At 42.1% G+C, this 23256-nt stretch overlaps 1 protein-coding gene across 1 annotated transcript; it reads right to left on the reverse strand.

Moving 5' to 3' along the window:
- Positions 1-1102: 1102 nt before the first annotated feature.
- On the reverse strand, positions 1103-22605 carry DNAJC21 (DnaJ heat shock protein family (Hsp40) member C21). The gene is given in 14 exon segments (XM_072859447.1): positions 1103-1275; positions 1998-2073; positions 2490-2661; positions 2664-2679; positions 5210-5249; positions 5907-6059; positions 6299-6386; positions 7196-7347; positions 9231-9535; positions 19709-19831; positions 20871-20983; positions 21643-21653; positions 21995-22088; positions 22509-22605. Coding segments are annotated over 14 exon segments (1596 nt in total). The 3' UTR covers positions 1103-1119.
- Positions 22606-23256: the final 651 nt, after the last annotated feature.

Raw genomic sequence — 23256 nt, forward strand, 5'->3', positions numbered from 1 at the left:
AAATCCATGTAAGGTTTTATACTAGCTCTGTCTGGAATGACAGAGCTGCAAACATGATCTACTCTAGTCAGGTCTCTTTTGGAGGCAGTTGCTTTGTCACAAGAGTGGAGTGGTGCTTAGTTGCCAACTGGGGTTAAACCACAAGTGGGGAGTTGGATGCAGTCAAGTCCAAAATTGCCCCACTTCAGAGTGCATTTATCAGAAGCCTCAGTCCCGGCTCTGCTGTTCTATATATTATTTTTCACACTTCTGGTTTACCCTCTCCTCCAAGATGTGAGATTTCACTTACATAAGCATAGTCAATCTCAGGCTGAGAACCACCCTGAGCAGAACATAACCATAGGTTTCAAACAGAGCTAAAACTGTTTACCTTTACTACAAGGATACATTGTAATTAGAGCATTAAAAAAAAAAATCTGTGTGCACACAGAAGTTGAAAAATTTCTAATTACAGTAATTATTTTTAACATGGGGCTTTAATCCAGTCATCATCCTCTCCAAAATATGCTTTTCTTTTCCTCCTGCTGCTTTTGGGATTGCATAGCATACCCATTAGTCATTTAGCAAAGATGTAACCTCTGACTGGTGAAATAAGATGTTGTGTTTCTTACATAATCACTTTTTAAAATGTTTTAGTTCATTACCACCTTCAGTTTCCAACCAAAAAAAAATTGAATGGTGGATGGTCAGCAAGAACTGTACATCTGTAATTTTACTTTCATTCAGATTTTAAAGTTTGAATAATTACTTGACCCAATAACAGTACCATGTTAGCTTGTGGAAGAAGGAAAGTATTCTGCCATTTTTGTTTGAGTTGAAACTTTAGAGGAACTTAGTTAATGCAAGATCAGTGCTTCTGGAAAATTTCACTCTAGGGGTTGCCTAAGCAACATACTACAGCCCTTGCTGAGCACTACCTTCTCCAACTGCATTGACAACTCCTTTGTAAAATCCACTTCCACCCCAAAATCAGGTGTTCAGGTTCTCTTTTTTATTTTTTCCCCCAAAATTAGGAGTTGCATTCTCTGTTTAATTCCAAATACAGGCAATGTCCACCTTTCAGTTTTGGAAGAGTTTTCATGTACAATTCTGAAGCCTGTAACAAAGTTCTATCTGTTTTTACATTTCCTTTTTTTTGTTTCTGGTGTTTACAGCTCCATTTACAACTGCTACTTGTGTTGCTTTTGCATGTCCTGTGGCTTTTAGGTGTTCAAACAGTTTATTTCAGGATGGAAATGCACAGTTGCAGGTTACACAGTGAATGGGAACTTCATTCTACAATGAGGGAAAAAAAAGTGTTTCACATTTGTATAGAATATGTAATAAATATAATACACCCATTTGCTGTATGCAGTTTCTTTTAGTCACATTTCATTGTCTAAGGTGTTTGTTTATCAGATATTCCATTACTTATTAGCTATATATATATTATATATAAATATAAAAAATCAAATATGACTTCTTGAAATTTTAAAGAGTACTAAATAGAACCAAGAACAAGAATAGAAGCCTTGCAAATCTAATTCAAGATGAAGAATACTTTTGGTCTCACCTGACTAAACAAGACTATACACTTACTACTTTGGGCTCTGAGATTTAGTGAATTTAATGTCTTGGCTGTAGTTATTACAATATTTTGCTCTTTCTGGGAAGCATCAATATTGGGAAAGATGCAAATGGTACTGCCTGGCACCTGCCTGATGACAACAGCTCTGTCTTCATTTGTTTGATTTATTTGGTTTGAACTGCCTTGGATACAGAGCATTAACAACTCTTAGAACTGAAATTTAGTCCTACTCTTCTCTGCAAGGACATGAACTGATGTTCCAGTCTCCTAGATTCTAATAAAATCACAGGGATAGAAGGTACCTGTATTATTAAAAAATAAGAAAAAAAAACCTGAAACAGAATTTGTGGACTGAAGGTGATCAAACCAACCACCTTGCTTGTCATAACATGACCACCAGCTTTTAAATAGTGTAAGTAATTTGACATACTGTTGTTGGATGCTTTGAAGATGCCTTAGCAGACTTCTTTGCATCCTTGGCTTTTTTCCCTTTAGGCTGAGTACTGCTGATAGACAAAGAGAAACCAAGATCAGTGCACAGGAACATTCAACATAGTATTTAAGAGCCTCTGATGGTTTTTAGTCATTAGTGTTTCTGCTGCTTCCCCTGTTCTTCCTTCACACAACACAATGCAAGTGCTTCCAGCAAAAAAATAAAGCAATTAAATTTATATGATCAATTGTTGATATTAAGATTCAGCTAGGATGATAAATCAGTTACTGGTAAATGATGTGGCAGGGATTTGCAATCAAATGCCATTTCCAAAGTAGATGCTAACACTCCTTGTTTAATACTGTATTTATTCAACTCTGATTTAGTGGGGTAACCCCCAATTCACATTGGTGAGTAAATCTAGACTTGTTTGACAGCATCAAACATGACAGAATGACACAGTCACTGCTATATTGCAAGTCAGTGCACCTTTTCAGTTCACTTTTTGCTTCATTCACTTGGCTGACATCATCTGTAGTGCTTGCTTCCTCTGACACAGCACATCATTGGCCATCATTTACCAACTCCTCTGGTGCACCACTGTCCTTGTCCACACAGGGGACCTCCTTTTGTTCAACTGTTTCTTCATCAGCACTTTTTGATAAGAGTCCTTGTAAGTCTGTCCAAACAGAAATGCAAGTTAACTACTTTAAGTTCATTAGTGATTATGTTTATAGTATTATACTCGTTTACCTCAAACATGGGTGGGTGGGGAAAACACAAAGCCATTGACCCTCTTAATTTTACTCTGTGTTTTCAGTGAGATTGTAACAGGTAAAACCTTAGTTCTCCTGTTTTGAAAGATGAGGCCATCTGTGATGAAGGGAAGAAACACCAATAAAACAGCCTCTAAAACTATGGAAGAGGAGAATGAAGGTAGCTTTTAATTATACATAGGGCTCATTCTGTTTTGGCTACCATTTCTCATTATAAGATAGTGGCTTTGTTTATAACTTTGCAAAATGTTAATTATTTAGACTAAAGTTTTCTGTGCCAGACACCTGCATTAGGACACTTAAGCCAAAATAACTGAGCTGACTGAAGCTAGACACACTGTATTTTCCCTCCCTAACATTAGAAATACTGGCAGCCTTTTCCACATACCAGAAGACAGAGTAGACTCAATACATGCAATTTGGCAAAAGATCAACCTCTGAGCATGTCTGAAGCAAAACAGCTCAGCTCCCAAAAGCAGGATAACAAATTTGACCTAACACTATGTTAATGCAGCTCTATCACCTCTAGTATCTAGTTTTTGCAGAGTTTCAACTACCCAAAAAAGCTTGCCTAATCTATCTACCTTCAGGAAAACAAAACAAAAACCATAGTGATTCCCTGCACTCAGTAAAGCTTGGTAGAAGATGGAAGTTATGTTTCCAGAAGAATCAGTCCGCACAAGATTCCAGCTCAAGCTACAAGAGAGTGGCACCCACTGTTTGGGCTGCAGAAGACCTCATAACCAAACTGATGGAAGGGAGACAAGGTGCCTATATGCAACCTATACAGCGAGGATGAGACCTTCTGATTTCAAACTGAGGCAGCAAGAGTTGAACAGGAGGCTGATGGCCTGCATGGAAACAAGAACGTCAAGCCAATACTAACTTGGACTATGCAACAACAGGCAAAGAGAAGCAAGAAAAATTCAGTTGCTTGAAAGTCTCAGAGAAGTGTCTTGAGGATAAAATATAATGGTGTTGTGGAAGAAGGTAGAGAAGGCGAACACATAATAGGAGACTAGAGGGGTTAGGTTGGGACACAAGACCATCTTGGGAAAGGATGGAAGAGGCATGACCAGGTACAGGTAGCTCACTGGGACAAGACCAGGATTGAGGTAGTAAGTAGAAAAGAGGTAAGACTTGAAAAGGATCAAGCTTGAGGAAGGCAGAAGAGTTTGCTCACTATGGCACTCCTGCCACTGAAGCCTGAAAGAGAACTTGCAGTTCTTGAATTTCACCCTGCTGCTGTCAGCACAGGTCTGTCGCATCAAGCACAGACTTAGATCCTGGAGCACAACAGATTGGTGTTACTCATGTTTACAATGCAAGTGAAAGGTGGAATGGATGTGTTGGTTCCAACAACTACAGTATCAGTAGGATGTCAAGAATGTGTTTGTTTTTTTTTTTTTTTTTAAGTTAGAGATTTACAAACAATACATTATACCAAGTCTAACAACCAAAGTAGAAAACCAGCACCAAACAACTGAGCTGCTAGTGCACTAAGGCAATGTCGTGCTTTAGCCCCAGACGGCAACTAAGCACCACGCAGCCGCTTGCTCACTCCCCCCCCCACCCCGCGGTGGGATGGGGAAGAGAATCGGAAGAGTAAAAGTGACAACACTCGTGGGTTGAGATAAGGACAGTTTAATAGGGAAAGCAAAAGCCGCGCGCGCGAGCAAAGCGAAGCAAGGAATTCATTCACTACTTCCCATGGGCAGGCAGGTGTTCAGCCATCTCCAGGAAAGCAGGGCTCCATCACACATAACAGTTACTTGGGAAGACAAACACCATCACTCCAAATGTCCCCCCTTCCTTCTGCTTCCCCAGCTTTATATACTGAGCATGACGTCATATGGTATGGAATAGCTCTTTGGTCAGTTTGGATCAACAATCCTGGCTGTGTCCCCTCCCAGCTTCTTGGGCACCTGGCAGAGCATGGGGAGCTGAAAAAAGTCCTTGACCAGTGTAAACACCGCTTAGCAACAGCCAAAACATCAGCGTGTTATCAATATTATTCTCATACTAAACCCCAAAACACAGCACTACACCAGCCACTAGGAAGGAAATCAACTCTATCCCAGCCGAAACCAGGACAGGCCACTGCTCATCTTTCTGATCAATTCCTTGCATTCTCCCTATCTGCCTGTTTCCATCTGTTCTTTTCCTTATACTTCAAACTGTAACCTTTTTGGAGCCAGCACCACATTTGTTAGGATCTGCACAAACAGGTCTATGAGATTATTATCAAATATGATAATAATAAATATAATAAAAATGATTTTTGCAGTCAAAGAATTAAAAATATCTGAAAACATTCTTCAAGTTCTGCAGAATTTCAAGCTCTCTTATTTTTCAGAAGAAAAAAATTTAGGTTAGGAGATAACAAAACCAAGTTGTAAAGTTCCCTGAATTTCATTATATCTGACTCCATACCATCATTGTTTTCTGTTTCTTCTTCTGCTTCTTTGAGAGTCTGTAAAGATAAGAATTTAAAATTAAGTTTTTAAGAAAGAAAACATGAGTACAATTTCTAAAAAGGTACAAAGTTTTATTTTTGCTTATCATCTTAACATGATATTAAGGGGTTAGTAGCCACAAATAGAAAATTACTCATGTCTGAAGTGAAAACAACAGTTCTCCTAAGCTACTCATTGAATTTAGTAAAACATTTATTCTGTTCAGATTGAACTTGAAGATACTAGTGGGATAGTTGGTATTATGCTTTGGCCATTCAAAAAATGAAGTTGTACAACTTATTTCATCAATTCTTTTTTTAAGCACACTCATTTTCTATGTATGCCAGCATCCAACTGACAAAAAGTACCAAAAAAGTACTAAATCAATAAACACTGGGCCTGTGCAAGTTCCCCTGTGTGAAAAATAATCACTACTTTTCCTTAACATGTAACTTGTAACATGTAACATGTAAGAAGCAGAGAAAATAGGAGACTATTATCCTACAACATTTTAATCCAGTAAAATGCGTGCATTTTACTGGAACTCTGATGCAAAGAAATATTTTAAATTGCACAATACTCTGAATTCCAACACAACTATAAATCATCAGAAGCTCCCTCTGAGGGCCTCCAAGACTTAAATCATTAGTCACGATAAAACCAATTTAATGTACTTCTGTTTGGGCATGTCTTCTGTTTCTTCTTCCTCTTTGGTATGTATTCCATTTGCATCATCTAAAGACACAGGAAGTTTCCCTTCTTCCAGTTGCTGTCGTAACAGTGCTACCATCTCTCGATGCTTCTTTGATTTTTCATGATTCTTCATGCTGTGAAGACCAGCAGATAGTTACTGCAGGTAGCTTTGAGCAAACATTGTTATATTTACATATAAATTAACAACAGGCCCATTATCCATCACTACTAAGTATGGAAAATTCTGCCCTGACAATGTCTCTTCTGGAAAGAAGACATTGACCATTATGTGAAGTTAAAAAGTCTTTAAAATGCCTTTTTTTTTTAAGTTAAAAACCAACACCCCCACCCCCAAATCCCCAACCACAAACACGCTTTCTCAGTTTTTAACAATTTGTCACAAGCAGGGCAGTACAGATCATCAACAAATTCACCTTCTTCAGTTTCATCATTCAGTTTGTCTGAAGAGATCAATGGAGATTAGAGACAAAGTCAGATGAGCAATTTTTAAGTAAGCTGCACTTAAAGCCCCAGCAAATAGTCACAACACTGACATTCAGTTTAGTATTATTGACATGCAGATTGTGGGATAACAACAGAAGATTGGTGAGGAGGATTATAAACACGCTCAAGTGATCTGCAGCTGGGGTGTAGAAAAATACATATATCATACTAATTGTTGTTTATCCTTGTGTGTTTGACAAGTAGAACATCTGTGTTTAGATAACATAGGCCTATGATAGATTTAGAGGTGCCCTATCGGACATGCTTGAAATTCCTGCCCTGCTACGGAGAAGATCAAAGCACAGTGGTTAAACTACGCCTGCGTGAATCCTTGATAAACAGGCAAAACCAGCAGGGTCTGTGATCCTCCAGCATGGACTGAGCTCAGCAATGCCTGCATTCCCACTTGTGTGCCTCTGCCCAGGTGCTGCTTCGGGGATTCCCCCGGTTGGCAAGGTAACAAAAATAAAATTTACTCTTTGCATTTCATCTGTGGTTTTGTGGTGGTTTCTGTACCCTGCCTGTGCTGACTCACACACAGATGGATCAAGATCATCACACCAACACACCGTCACACACAGCTGGAGCTTGAGGTTTCTCGTGTTCAATGGAAAACACCAGAGGACCAGACTCTAACCTGGCACGCCTAAGCTGGAGGCAGGGAGTTGCACTATAGTCAGAACTGTGAATCTGGGGCTTTAAGTGCAGTGAGCCAATGCTCAGGCTGCAACAACTCACTATAGATCACTCCCCCTACACCCCATACCTTCGATGCCTTTTGTCTCCTGTTCTTCTAATTCATCTTCATCATCTGATCCATCCCCAAATTCCTTTTCATATTGTGCCTCCATCTCTTGCAATTCTCTCTCCAGATCTGACATAGTTATCCAGCTCTGCTCTTTATACTGCTCAGCAAGCCTTTAAGTAGAATAATACAGTAACCAGTAACTTCTACATTGTGTTTATTAGATGGGAATTACAGAAACAGTATTATTTTAAAAGATAACTTCTTGTTCTTTGATATTTTTGGTTCTTTGTCGTGGTTTAACACCAGCCAGCAACTAAGCACCACACAGCCACTCACTCACTCCCCCCAGGTGGGATGGGGGAGAGAATCGGAAGGGTAAAAGTGAGAACACTCGTGGATTGAGATAAAGACAGTTTAATAGGGAAAGCAAAAGCCACGCACGCAAGCAAAGCAAAGCAAGGAATTCATTCACTACTTCCCATCGGCAGGCAGGTGTTCAGCCATCTCCAGGAAAGCAGGGCTCCATCACACATAATGGTTACTTGGGAATACAAACGCCATCACTCCGAACGTCCCCCCCTTCCTTCTTCTTCCCCAGCTTTATATACTGAGCATGACGTCATATGGTGTGGAATAGCCCTTTGGTCAGTTTGGATCAACTATCTTGGCTGTGTCCCCTCCCAGTTTCTTGTGCACCTGACAGAGCATGGGAAGCTGAAAAGTCCTTGACTTAGTGCAGCAACAACTAAAACATCAGTGTGTTATCAACACTGTTTTCAGCACAAATCCAAAACATAGCCCCATACCAGCCACTATAAAGAAAATTAACTCTATCCCAGCCAAAACCAGCACAGGTATTTTAGGAGGAAAGTCCTGAACATATTATGATGGAGCAAACAATTGTTTGTAGGGCCTGGAAATCTGAGCAGTTAATTTGTGATGTCAATGGGCACATCTACACTGCAAGTAAAGAGGTATTAACATAGGTGGATCCTGCTTGAATTTTAGGCAGGAAATGCTATGCAGCATGGTAAATATCAAGCTAACAGCAGGAAAGTCAGCTCAATCCTCAAAGCAGTACAGCTGCTTTTACCTGCTGCAAGATCCAAACCCACAGACAGTACAGCACCACAAAAAGCCACAAGGACATTACTCCTTGACTCTGTGTTATGGCAATGTACCAGCTCAGTGTTCCAAATCTAACTGCAGCCCAAGTTATCAATCAATGCACTACAGTATGGCTGAATTTTGCTCCACCTGGCTCCTGGACTCAGAAATATCAAGCCATTTGTCAGTAAATGCATACCTCTGCTTCATTCTCCCTTCAGAAAAAAAAAAATAATAATTCTACATAATGTATTTCATATATATTAATTATTATTATATAATTTTAATAAATATGCAATTATTTTGCAAGTGCACTCTTATTAAGTATTTACGCTCCTTCCTCCCATTTTCAGGCAAAAAGCTCTTCTAGTTTGAAGAATAAATTGTGCTTACACTCAGGAGATTGCCTCTCCCTTCTACTTAATTTTGGGAAAAATAAAAGCACCTAAAAAAATTGATTTAGTCCAATGAAAGGGTCCTTTCTGCAGAGTTAAAAGGAAAAGCAAAACTAAGTTCATTTTTCCCCACTTTCTTTTTAGCAGGTACAGTTCCAAGGCAGATGAGCTGATCTAAGTCCAGGTTGTCATAGTCCTGTTCTCTCTCATTCCCCAACATACATTCTTTTTTTCTTTAAAGGAACAATAATAACTATTAAATCTTACTTCCCCAGGTAAGTAAAAGCACACTGGATTCTGTGCTACTACAGCCAGTTACCTGCAGCACACAGATAACTATTCCCTGGTTATCTTAGATCTCTACATGTCAGTACAATGCAGAGAGACTCAAGTTTTAAAAAGCTCAGACTTGAGACCAAAACAAATATATACAATTTTCAAGGATGTTTAAAAGAGCAAGTGCAGCTACTATTAGAATCTAACTCTATATGGTATCCTCATGGATAGTTTCTCCAAGTTTAAAAGAAAAGATTTGTTCCACATTTACATACTTGGCTTGTTTGAGTTTCTGCTGCCTCTGAAATTCCTCTGCTTTCCTAGTTTTTTCTGCACTTTGTTCTTTTACAAGTTTTCTATGAGCCTGTACTCTTTTATCCCTTTTACAAATAAAGGCTACTAGCTGATGGACCAGTTCATTCCTCTCTTTCCTTGCTTTATCTCTAGTTTTCTTGTTCTCTTTTTCCATAGCTCGTTTCTCCCAGCAGTTTGAGGCTTGTCACGTGTCATATTCTTCTTTCCAAGCAAAGTTTTTCTGAGTACAGAAACTCTGTCAATATGCATAGAAAGGGTGGACTACCTGTTAAAAAAATTTAAATGCGTCACTTTATTAGAGGGCAGAAACCATACCAAATCATTTAGGGCTTTTGTAGCAGTTTTGTGTCTTCTATACAGGCCACAGTTTTTCCCCAGAGTATAAATCAATCACATGAAAGTTTAGAGAAACCTCTAATATCTTTAAAATTTCAAACCATGTCAAATCAACAACCTTGTCTATTAAACTATTCCAAACTGCAATTTCTAAAAGAATATCCCCTTGCAGGATTGGATCACGCTGATGCTAATGCCCAGTTACTTAGCTTTGCTGTACTTTTCCTGTCAAACTGAAAAGCACAATCAGAATCAGATATGCTGTCCGCAAGCAGGCATATGCACGTATTGCCTAAGAACCACTGCACCAAATTACACCGAAAGTCAGTCATCCATACATTTCCAACAGTGGCCAATGACCAGCACAAAAAGAGCAATAAAACAAATACATGTACACAATACTGTTTCTTCCCAGTATATTCTCTCTGCTTCCAGAGCAAGAGAGAAATTGTTTGATAGCCCTTGATGGATTTTTCTTTCATGAATTTAATATTTTTTTTAACCCATGTAAATTGTTGACATATACAATATCATGGAGCTGTAACTTGCACAGTTTAACAAGGGGTTATGTGAAGATGCACTTACTCCTGTTTTGTTAGCAAATTATATGACTGCAGGTTAAAATGATGCCCTCTAGCTCTCACATTAAAAGAAACAGTAAATTATCTTCCCTTATTCTCCTTTCTTTTACTATTCACAAGTAAATGCTGGATTAATAAAATGGCATAACAATTATTTTTTGTTTTGTTCTCTATTCCTCTCCAAATAATTACTAACCTTCTGCATTTTGTATATTCAGGAAACAAGACATGCCTAAACTCCTTTCTTACATTACTTACCCCATTAAACTGCCTTTTTACTACTTACCCCTACATGCACTACTGTTTATATTTTGGCATACCTCACAGCAGACAATCTTTAATCTAACAGTTTAATATCTCTTCTTCTAGTATCTCCTCTTCTCTTCCCCCTGTCATTGGTATTCACATGGGCTACAACTATCAGTGCCTCAACACTAATTTCTAATGGCCTATCTACTTGCAAAGGTTCATGGTCACAGTCTCTGGCAGCTAAATCACTACACAGTTTTTCTTTGCTATCACAAAATCCCAGCTCTACATATGGCCAATAACCTAAGTGAGGTTAGACTCTTTATTATCTCAGATTTCTGCTTGAGAAGGTGTCGTGGTTTAGCCCCAGCTGGCAACTAAGCACCACACAGCTGCTCGCTCACTCCCCCCCGGTGGGATGGGGGAGAGAATCGGAAGAGCAAAAGTAGGAAAACTCGTGGGTTGAAATAAGAACAGTTTAATAATTGGAACAAAATAATAATAATAATAATGAATTATAATGAGAAGGAATACAATGAGAGAGAGAAAGAGGAACAAAATCCAAGGGAAGGAAAAAAAGGGGAAAAAAAAAAATTAATAAAATAAATAAATAAAAAAATACAACCGCTCACCACCTGCCGACCGACGCCCAGCCAGTCCCCAAGCAGCGATCGCTACCCCCCAGCCAGCTCCCCCAGTTTATATACTGGGCATGACATCATATGGTATGGAATAGCCCTTTGACCCGTTTGGATCAACTATCCTGGCTGTGCCCCCTCCCATTTCTTGGGCACCTAGCAGAGCATGGGAAGCTGGGGAAAAAAAAAGGTCCTTGACCAATGTAAATATCGCTTAGCGACAGCCAAAACATCAGCGTGTTATCAATATCATTCTCATACTAAAATCCAAAGCACCGCACTATACCAGCTACTAGGAAGAAAATTAACTCTATCCCAGCCGAAACCAGGACAGTATCCACCCCTTATTCTATACCATTTACGTCATGCCCAGGTTCTACCCTTTCTAATACAATTAATCACCACCACTTTTCCTGTCTCTTGATATATATATATATATATGTACACACAATTATCATTCCCTTGGTCTATGAGTCATCCTTCTAAAATGTTTATTAAGTTCATTTAGTTCATGACTTTGGGCTCCATCTGTCATAATAGTCCTTCAGGGCAGAAGAGATGGTGCGTGGTGCTGGATTGTTCTGAATCTGGATTGTTCTGGATGCTGAAGCCAGTTCTGGTTCCATCACTGCTGCACTTTGCTTGCTTTCATCGAAGTTCATTCTTCACTAATCTGGGTGATCCTTATTGAAATACCATTGATATGGTGTATAGTAACCATAAAAGTGATGACACACAGTATTATATAGCAATTAACATCATACCATTTAGTTCATTGGCTATTCTCACCCAAAATCAAATCCCCTTGAGGTACACAGCAGACTTCCCCATCCTTTCGCATTACCCACCAAGTGCACCCGGGTCCTTGAGCAAAAGCAATCCCACGAATGGGCTTGCCTTTGCCTGAGGCAGGAGTAACCCAAACTGTCTTCCCCAGCATGTTTTTTTATGTGTACTACAGGGACCTTATCCCCTTCTACAGTAGGTAAAAGTTTTGATTGGGCAGGGCCAGCTCGATTGACAGATCCTCTAGTGTTGACTAACCAGGTGGCCTTTGCTAAATGTGTATCCCAATGTTTAAATGTCCCACCACCCATTGCTCGCAGTGTAGTCTTTAACAGTCCATTGTATAATTCAATTTTCCCAGAGGCTGGTGCATGATAGGGGATGTGATATACCCACTCAATGCCGTGCTCTTTGGCCCAGGTGTCTATGAGGCTGTTTTGAAAATGTGTTCCGTTGTCTGACTCAATTCTTTCTGGGGTGCCATGTCGCCATAGGACTTGCTTTTCAAGGCACAGGATAGTGTTCCAGCCGGTGGCATGGGGTACAGGATATGTTTCCAGCCATCCGGTGGTTGCTTCCACCATTGTAAGCACATAGCGCTTGCCTTGGTGGGTTTGTGGGAGTGTGATATAATTGATCTGCCAGGCCTCCCCATATTTCTATTTCAGCCATCACCCTCCATACCACAGAGGCTTTAACCGCTTGGCTTGTTTAATTGCAGCACATGTTTCACGTTCATGGATAACCTGTGCAATTGTGTCCATGGTTAAGTCCACCCCTCGATCACGAGCCCATCTATATGTTGCATCTCTTCCCTCATGGCCTGAGGGGTCATGGGCCCACCAAGCTATGAATAATTCACCCTTATGTTGTCAGTCCAGATCCACCTGAGCCACTTCAATCTTAGCAGCCTGATCCACCTGCTGGTTGTTTTGATGTTCCTCAGTGGCCTGACTCTTGGGTACATGAGCATCTATGTGATGTACTTTTACAAGCAGGTTCTCTACCCGGGCAGCAATATCTTGCCACAATGCAGCAGCCCAGATGGGTTTGCCTCTGCGCTGCCAATTGTTCTGCTTCCATTGCTGCAACGACCCCCACAGGGCATTTGCCACCATCCATGAGTCAGTATAGAGATAGAGCACTGGCCACTTTTCTTGTTCAGCAATGTCTAAAGCCAGCTGGATGGCTTTTACTTCTGCAAATTGGCTCAATTCACCTTCTCCTTCAGCAGCTTCTACCACTTGTCCTATAGGACTCCATACAGCAGCCTTCCATCTCCGATGCCTTCCTACAATACGACAGGACCCATCAGTGAACAGGGCATATTGCTTCTCATTTTCTGGTAGTTTATTGTACAGTGGGGCCTCCTCAGCATGCGTCACCCCCTCCTCTGGTGATATTCCAAAATCTTTGCTTTCTGGCCAGTCCATAATTACTTCCAAGATCCCTGGGCGATTGGGGTTTCCTATCCGAGCCCGTTGTGTGATCAGTGCAACCCACTGACTCCACGTAGCATCAGTTCCATGATGTGTAGAGGGGACCCTCCCTTTGAACATCCAGCACAGCACCGGCAGTCGGGGTGCCAAGAGGAGTTGTGCTTCAGTACCAACCACTTCTGAAGCAGCTCGAACCCCTTCATATGCTGCTAATATCTCTTTTTCAGTTGGAGTATAGCGGGCCTCGGATCCTCTGTATCCCCGACTCCAAAACCCTAGGGGTCGACCTCGAGTCTCCCCTGGTGCTTTCTGCCAGAGGCTCCAGGTAGGGCCATTCTCCCCGGCTGCAGTGTAGAGAACATTTTTTACATCTTGCCCTGCCCGGACTGGCCCAAGGGCTACTGCATGAACTATCTCCCGTTTAATTTGTTCAAAGGCTTGTCGTTGCTCAGGGCCCCATTTGAAATCGTTCTTCTTCCGGGTCACTTGGTAGAGAAGGCTTACGATCAGCCTGTAATTTGGAATATGCATTCTCCAAAAACCCACAACGCCTAAGAAAGCTTGTGTTTCCTTTTTGCTAGTTGGTGAAGACATGGCTGTTATTTTGTTAATCACATCCATTGGGATCTGACGACGTCCGTCTTGCCATTTTATTCCTAAAAACTGGATCTCCTGTGCAGGTCCCTTGACCTTCCTTTGTTTTATGGCAAAACCAGCCTTCAGAAGGATCTGGACTATTTTCTTCCCTTTCTCAAAAACTTCTTCTGCTGTATTGCCCCACACGATGATGTCATCAATGTATTGCAGATGTTCTGGAGCTTCACCCTGTTCCAGTGCCGTCTGAATGAGTCCATGGCAAATGGTAGGGCTGTGTTTCCACCCCTGGGGCAGTCGATTCCAGGTGTAGTCAACACCCCTCCAAGTGAAAGCAAACTGTGGCCTGCACTCTGCTGCCAAAGGGATTGAGAAAAACGCATTAGCGATATCAATTATAGCATACCATTTGGCTGCTTTTGACTCCAGTTCATGCTGAAGTTCCAGCATGTCCGGCACAGCAGCACTCAGGGGCGGCGTGACTTCATTCAAGCCACGATAGTCTACTGTCAGTCTCCACTCTCCATTAGACTTTCTCACTGGCCATATAGGACTGTTAAAAGGTGAACAAGTCTTACTGATCACTCCTTGGCTCTCCAGTCGACAAATCAGCTCATGGATGGGAATCAGGGAGTCTCGGTTGTTGCAATATTGCCTCCGGTGCACCATTGTGGTAGCAATTGGCACCTGTTGTTCTTCAAACCTCAGCAACCCCACAACAGAAGGGTCCTCTGAGAGACCAGGCAAGGTAGACAGCTGTTTAATTTCCTCCGTCTCCAAGGCAGCTATACCAAAAGCCCACCGGTACCCTTTTGGGTCCTTGAAATACCCTCTCCTGAGGTAGTCTATGCCAAGGATGCACGGAGCCTCTGGGCCAGTCACAATGGGGTGCTTTTGCCACTCATTCCCACTTAGGCTCACTTCAGCCTCCAAGACAGTCAGCTGTTGGGATTCCCCTGTCACTCCAGAAATACAGATGGGTTCTGCCCCTGTATAGCTTGATGGCATTAGGGTACACTGTGCACCTGTGTCTACAAGAGCTTTATACTCCTGTGGGTCTGATGTTCCAGGCCATCGAATCCACACAGTCCAGTAAACCCGGTTGTCCCTTTCCTCCACCTGGCTGGAGGCAAGGCCCCCCTAATTCGGGTAATGAATATTATGACCAATTTCTTGTATATACGAGTCAGAAGTTTCTTCATTAAAATCAGAAGTAAGATCAGCCCTTTTACTCTGTCTGGGGAATTGTCCACTGGAAACCGGAGCAGCAATTTTCCTGGAAGAACCCCCTTTGGTGATTGTTTTTCCTTGCAACTCACGTACCCGTGCCTCTAGGGTTGAGGTAAGTTTTCCATCCCACTTCCTCATGTCCTCTCCATGGTCATGCAGGTAAAACCATAGGGTGCCCCGTGGTGTGTACCCTCTATATCCTCTCTCTTGAGCAGAAGAACGCTGACTCCTAATAGCTGAGACACTGGTCCGTATAGGTGGGGAGTAGGACATATCTTCTTTGAACCGTTGGACCTTCCAGGACAGTTTCTCCACAGCTGAGACAAGGGAGGAAGAGATACTTTCTTTGTATTCCCGGAGGTTACTAGCAGCTTCATTCACTGTTGGACCGTCTCCATCTTTCCAGGTCAGTATTGCCAATGAGTTGGCACACGACAGTGGTGCGTTTCGTACCAACTTCCGCTACATAGGTCTTGTGCACTGGACCTCGTCTGGATCTGTGGGTGACCGCACGTCGTCCAGGTCACCATAAATCACTTCCAGCACAGCTAATGCCCTCAGGTACTGGATACCTTTCTCCATGGTGCTCCATTTCCCGGGGCGATATACAACATCTTCCTTGAAGGGATATCTTTCTTTTATAGCTGACAGGAGTCGCCTCCAGAGGCTGAGGGCTGGTTCCCCTTTTCCAATTGCTTTGTCAATGCCCCCTTCCCTAGAAATAGATCCCAGCTGCTTGGCTTCCTTACCCTCCAATTCCAGGCTACTGGCCCCACTATCCCAGCATCGGAGCAGCCAGGTGACAATGTGCTCCCCTGGATGACGGCTGAAATCTTTTCCCATATCTCGCAGCTCACTCAGGGATAGGGATCGGGTGGTTTCTGTCTCATTTACGAGTTCTTCCTCTTCCTCTCCCTGTGATGGCCCTGCTCTTTCATCTTCCCTTTCTAAACGAGCTGACTTTCGCTTCCAGGATTTCTTTTTATGTATAGGGGCGACTGATACTGACACGGGTTCGTTCCCTGTTTGAACCGCAGTGCTTGTAACGGAGTTATCCGGAGCAGCTGCAGCTGCAGTGCCTGTTGCAGGCGGGGCTGGAGCAGCCACAGTGCCTGTCACAGGGGTAACCGGAACAGCCGCAGTGCCTGTCGCAGGGGTAACCGGAGCAGCCGCAGTGCCTGTCATTTTGTCACCGGATCCTTGAGGGTTCTGAATAGTGTTGAACAGGGCTCGGTAGGCATGGGCCAGACCCCAGCACATTGCAGTGATTTGTGTCTCCCTAGAATTGCCAGGGTGACAGCATACTTTTTCCAAATAGTCTACTAATTTTTCAGGATTCTGCACTTGTTCAGGGTTGAAGTTCCAAAACACTGGAGGTACCCACCGTCCTAGGCATTTGCCCATGCTATCCCACACACCCTGCCACTCATAACTATCCAGCCTTGGGGCAGATCTCTGAATGATATTCCTAAATTGCTTACTAACCTTGGACAAGATCGAAACAATATTCCCAAGCAATACCAACAGAAGTATCTTAACTACCCAAGGATGTTCAAAATACTGAAAAGTTATTGTAATGAAGGAGGAAGCATTGTAGAAGAAAGTAGTGAAGGTACAATTCTGCATTTCCTCCATAAAAAACCTCTCAGAGGCAGAGGTATAATTGCGAATTGTCTCCATAAGATGATACCCAACATACAATAACGGTTTCAGTACAGCACTTAGATACCAAAATAAACCCAAGGTCACTGTTTTAATAACAAATCTCACAGGCAAAACATCACCAATTAAAGCAGAGCACAGCAAACTGCAAAAACCAACACCGATCTTTAACATGTACAGCAAAAAAACGAGCATGGTGCAGATCAGGTAAACCAATGCTAGGAACAGATGGATCAATATCATGGCCCACAACTACTAACAGATCTGAATTCCTTAATACACTCTGGTTAATCTGTTATTATCTCAAACCCTTCGTGCCCCATGTTGGGCGCCAAAAAGGACTGTCATGGTTTAGCCCCAGCTGGCAACTAAGCACCACACAGCACCACTCCCCCCCGGTGGGATGGGGGAGAGAATCGGAAGAGCAAAAGTAAGAAAACTCGTGGGTTGAGATAAGAACAGTTTAATAATTGGAACAAAATAATAATAATAATAATGAATTATAATGAGAAGGAATACAATGAGAGAGAGAAAGAGGAACAAAACCCAAGGGAGGGAAAAAAGGGAAAAGAAAAAAAAAATTAATAAAATAAAATTTAAAAAAAAATTATGCAACCGCTCACCACCCGCTGACCAACACCCAGCCAGTCCCCGAGCAGCGATCGCTACCCCCCAGCCAGCTCCCCCAGTTTATATACTGGGCATGACATCATATGGTATAGAATAGCCCTTTGGTCAGTTTGGATCAACTATCCTGGCTGTGCCCCCTCCCATTTCTTGGGCACCTGGCAGAGCATGGGAAGCTGGGGAAAAAAAAAAGGTCCTTGACCAATGTAAATACCGCTTCGCGACAGCCAAAACATCAGCGTGTTATCAATATTCTTCTCATACTAAAATCCAAAGCACCGCACTATACCAGCTACTAGGAAGAAAATTAACTCTATCCCAGCCGAAACCAGGTCACAGTCTCTGGCAGCTAAGTCACTACACAGTTTTTCTTTGCTATCACAAAATCCCAGCTCTACATATGGCCAATAACCTAAGTGAGGTTAGACTCTTTATTATCTCAGATTTCTGCTTCAGAAGGGGATATCATCTGTGCAAAAGGATGCATGGCCATCAACTGATGACAGGGATCATCCTCCCCTTCACCAGCTGTATGAGCTATGAGACTTTCCTCCTCCTCAGCAGCTACCTGAAATACAAGCACATCTCTGGTATTCTCCAGAAGACTATACAGCTGCTCTTGCTGAACTCCCAGGAGGATTTTGTTTTGCCTACTACTTATACTTGGAGCTGATTGCTTTTCTTTCTGCATCTAATTGACCTAAAAGTCTTCTCATGAAGTCTTGTGAAGTCACAGACTTAATATCTTCCCTGGCTGCCTGGCATTGATCAAGCCGCCTCTCAAACCTAATTAATGAATTAACTCAGTAGACTGAACCGGAGAACATTCACATCACAGATTTTGATGCCTCTGTCAAGTTTTTGTAGCTGCGTTCTAAAACTTTTCCCACAATACTCCCACTGAGTAGAGAAGTGGGCACTGCAATGCTGGAATCTTCTGACAGTTTAATCTCTTTGTCTGAATATAAGCTAACAGGGATGACTTTCCCATTTAACTGAGGCTATTTCCCATAAAATACCCCTATAAATCACTTGATCCCATTAAAAAATGGGGAGCATTCTGCTTCCAGAACAGCATGAACAAGGCAGATGTCAAACTATGCTGGTGCTAGAATTCCAGCCATTTTTGCAGTTATTAATTGACAGCATAAAAGCTAATTTGGGTCTATAATCATATTTATTCTATGGTCTCAACATAAGCAGTTTCCAAAAGATGTTTCAAGCTCACTCCATTAAAAGAGATTTTAGCAGTTTCAGACACATTCTCTCCCTGGGAAAGATTTCCATTTGGTTAAGCCATCCTGTAATTTTACCTGAAATTCAAACACCCATTCTGACACTTCTTAGTTTGATTTTTAACTTTGTTTCCAACTCCAGACAAGTTTTGTACCATTGAAGTTACTCATTTTTACAGTATATATCAATTTGAATTTCATAAATAATTAGTCATACAGTACAATTCTATTAAAAGGGACAGGGAGAAGTAGCAGACTAGGAACAACATTTGAGAGTACTGATACTGTGCAGTTATTCATGGGGGAAAGTGCTATTACTTGACTATTTAATTAATTTCAACACAGGAATACTAGTAATCTTAAAAAAAATTGTAAGTCTAATAGAATACAACAACTATTTGGCAAACCCGATGAGAAGAATTCAAGTGCCCCCACACATTTTCTTTTCTTGCTTCCCAAAGGAAAGCATGCAATATTTTGGAAATTAAATCTTACTACAGAATAATTGTAGATTACAAGAATATCATAGTGTGAGCTCACGTTGCAGGTCAACCACATCTCCCATTTTCTACAGGCTGTGTTATGCAGTGAGCACTACTCAGTTTTCCTAAATGAGGCAAGACACTACATGTTATTTAAAAAAAAAATAATCTCTCAATATCCCTTTCTGTAATGCAAGTTGCATTAAAACACTGGTAAACTATTCGCATCAGGAAGCAAAGAGAACATCTGTTCTTTTGTTTTCTAGGCCTTGCATTACACTTAAGTTTCATTGGCATAATTGATGGTTAGCCCTGTGAAGTGTTTGTCTGACAACTTATACTAAAAGGCTGGCTACTAATATAGTCCATCAGGAAATACCAATTTTAATTCATCTAAATATTATGAATCATAACACAAGCACTTCCTTTATAGTAATGGTCTACAGTAGTAGAAAAGACAGCAGAAGCGTGGTTTTATATTCACCTCAGATCAACAGGAGCCTTTCCTTTGATTTCAGTGTGGGATAAAGTAATGACTTAACTGTGTTACTTTCAGTTCAGATTTACACTTGCTCTTACTATATCATAGTTACTTTGGGAATATCCAATCATAGGGAATTCTTCAGTATTTTCCTGGGTCATATATTCCATCTCTTCCTTTGCAATCTTTTCAAAAACTTGTTGATAGACTGTAAAGAATCCCTGAAATAATTAAAAAAAAAATTCTGGCTCATTTTGCATGGCTCAATAATAGATGTACAAATGCTCAGCTACAGTAGTGTATTTTAGAAAAATATTACAATTCTGCAACAGCAACTCAAAATCAGGATAAAGGCCTTGTAAGCACTTGCTCTAGAGAGCAAGACCCTTCTGTTTAATAAAGTTCCCATTCTCTCCCATTCCTTTTATTTCCATCTCCTTTGTGTAGTCTCTGTCTCTCTCACACACCAAGCACCTGTATTAAAATCTAAATTAAAAAAAGTTTCAACATGCTGGAGATGTTGATAAGTTTCTGGTTACACAGGACCAAGTTTTAAGGAAGTTTCAAACATAAAATTCACTATTAAGTATCCTAACTATATCTTTACTTTTTAAATTAAAATGTTACTAACTCACTCCCACTACAGTAACACAAAGACAGATAAGGATTTTCTCTGGCAGAGGTTTTTCTAATCACCTGGAGCTTTTTGAATTATGATGAATATCTTAAAATCCAACAGGGAATTCAATTATAGGAAGCACACTTCCCCCAAGCACTGTTATTATATTGCTTTTCTTTAGCTTGAAACATTGTAGCTTGTTAAAGATATTTCTGAATAAACAGATGGTATTGCAAAGCATTGGAATGCTTCACCATATAATTGTCCTGGTTTCGGCTGGGATAGAGTTAATTTTCTTCCTAGTAGCTAATAACCCCAACGGGAGGGGGGGAGGGTGAGCAAGCGGCTGCGTGGTGCTTAGTTGCCAACTGGGGTTAAACCACGACAATAACATACATAAATAATATATACACACTCTGTAGTTGTACAGTATAGTTGGAAATCATGACTAAATAATTGTTGGACAATAAGCAGGAATTAAAGCTTGCCTTGTCCGGCATAAGTTTTGTCTTAGAAAGATTTGTGTAAGCATTATTACTACCTGTGCTCAACAATTCCATGCATAGCTTTTCAAACTAAGCAAATGCCAACACTTTTCATTAAATTTAAATTGATTCATTAAAGATGAATTAATTCATTACCTTTTCATCATCTCCGTATCCAGAGTAACAGCTAACAGTGAAGTAATGTAGCAGATCTAAACTATCATCTTGGTAGTCTCCATCAACTCCTCCTTTCAGCAGAGCCTCCATACCTAGCAAAAATTCACAATATCAAGGATGTAGCAACACAGAACATTCCCCAGTGCTGGTAAGAGACAGCTAACACAGTACATGTATCTCCTCAATGTATAGCTTTAGCCCAGTGTCTGGAATTTGTTTCTCATATCCAAAGTCTTCAGAGAGGAAAAAAAGACAGGCTCAGTAAATATTCTCTCTTGACCTTTAGTTTACTTACTACTACTTTATCTGCAATATCTATAGCAGCAATTTCTTAACAGGAAGCTAGCAAACACATTTGAGCAAGATGCTTGATAAGCTTTCAGAAATGGGTAGGACGTTATTTAAATCATCCAATACTTATACACACACAACCCCCCCCAAACTATACATTAGCATATAAAAATTGAAAAACAGTACTTTCCTTTAAAGGAGGACAAACTTAGTACAGGTGTTTTTGGCTGCATAGTCTGGTAGATGCTTCAGCCCATTTGAAAAACAAGTTACACAGAACATTTAAAGTAGCAATCTGTTTTTAAGAGATTGTGTGTGTATTTCAAATTAGGACTGTTACAGAAACATGACAGTATGTATGTCATTACAGCTTACTATCTGCAATCAACAGCATATTAAACACCTGCATGCACTCAGTGTAGTGCTGGCTCTTCCCCTGTAAGGCAGGGAGGATTGTGACCAGAGGGATACCTATGCTAACATGCAAACTGCCTCCCGCTCCAGGAGGAAGAAACAGAGGCCAACACTGGCATGTACCCAAAGCACCCCCTCAGCACCCAGCCCAACACCACCTCCCAAAACACTACAAGAAAGGTGCAGGTGCACAGCTATGCCTCCCTAGGAAGCTGCTGGTTGAGTGGCTCTCAACCATTTCAAAGCCTGGAGCAAAGCACCAGGAAGGCTGGCCACTCCTGCCACAGAGGTCCCGTGCTGACTACCAGCAAGACTGAGCAGGAAGCAAATTCAAAGTCCTGGCCGAGATAGAATTAAAAAAGGCTTTTCCAGGCCACTACCAGATAAATATTGCTCACCAGGCTCTTTCCTGCAGGTCGCTGAGAACATCATACACTGCTTGGATTAACTTGAACTGTTCCGCTGCTTCCTCCACGTTCTCTAGGTTTTTATCTGTAAGACAATTTAATTAAATTGCAAACGATTCAAAGCACTACGGCAGCACCTGCCACAACCGTTTCAGAAACCCGAGACGGAAATACCAAGCCATGAGTGCTACCGAGGGCGCTGCTGCAAACACCTACACGCTGCCTGAGCGCTGCCTCCCGGCCCCACTCCCCTCAGGCTCCTGCGACAGACACGGGGCGCAGAGGAGCAGCCCAGCCGGCGCAGCACTGACACCACCGGCGGAACACCGACTACAGCCGCCTACCAGGCACTGAAAGAGCCGCTCCAAGGAAAAGGGTGCTTCTCCCCCTGTAAATAACGCCCCCCACTGCGGTGGGGGCCCGCGGGGCGAAGAGAGGGCGAGGCAGGCCGGGCCCTCTCCTCAGGCCTGCGGCCGGGCCGGGCCCGCGGAAGGCGCGGCCGTACCCGGGTGCCAGCGCAGCGCCAGCCGGCGGTACGCCCGCTTCAGCTCCTCCTTGGCGGCGTCGCGCTTCGCACCCAGCACCTCGTAGTGATACTTCATGGCGGCTCTGCATAGGGGAAAGCATCGGCCAGCAGCGCGGCCATAAAGAGCCCGGGCCGCCGCCACCGCCCCCCGCCGGGAGGAGCTACGCTGCAGGCCGGGGAGGCAACGGTGGCAGTACCATGGGGAGGGAAGGTGCAAAGCCCCTGCCGCCCGGACACGCCTTCAGCCTCTGCTCGAGCGGACCTGCGGAGCTAGCGCCCACGTTGTGTCACCCTGCTGGCTGGTAGCTGTAGAAGAAACACGGGGATGCTGCTATCCCCATCCGTACTGCCGGATTTTGGTTTTACAGTCACCTGATTTCATGGAACCAAATGCCTCGTGCTAAAATTTTAATGAATGCTCAGGAGCCTACAGCCAACGCAGCTCCAATGTGTCAGGTTTCCAGTGTTACTCTTTTTTTTTTTTTTGACACCTGTGCTCTTCAAAGATCTCAGGTTTGGCCCAAGATCTTGTCTGGATTAGACATGTATCAACTGGCACTGCATGAACTGAGTTTTGGATTAGACATGTATTAGACTGCATGAACTGAGCAGATGCCTATATTCACCAGTCTTTCTTTCCAATCAGATGATATGTGGGCCACCTAGTTACAGAGATAACACTGAATTTCCCTTGCCCTACTGGGCAGGATAAAATTTAGTGCTTAAC

Source organism: Ciconia boyciana, chromosome 4, assembly GCF_034638445.1.
Source record: "Ciconia boyciana chromosome 4, ASM3463844v1, whole genome shotgun sequence".
In the NCBI taxonomy this organism is placed as follows: Eukaryota; Metazoa; Chordata; class Aves; order Ciconiiformes; family Ciconiidae; genus Ciconia; species Ciconia boyciana.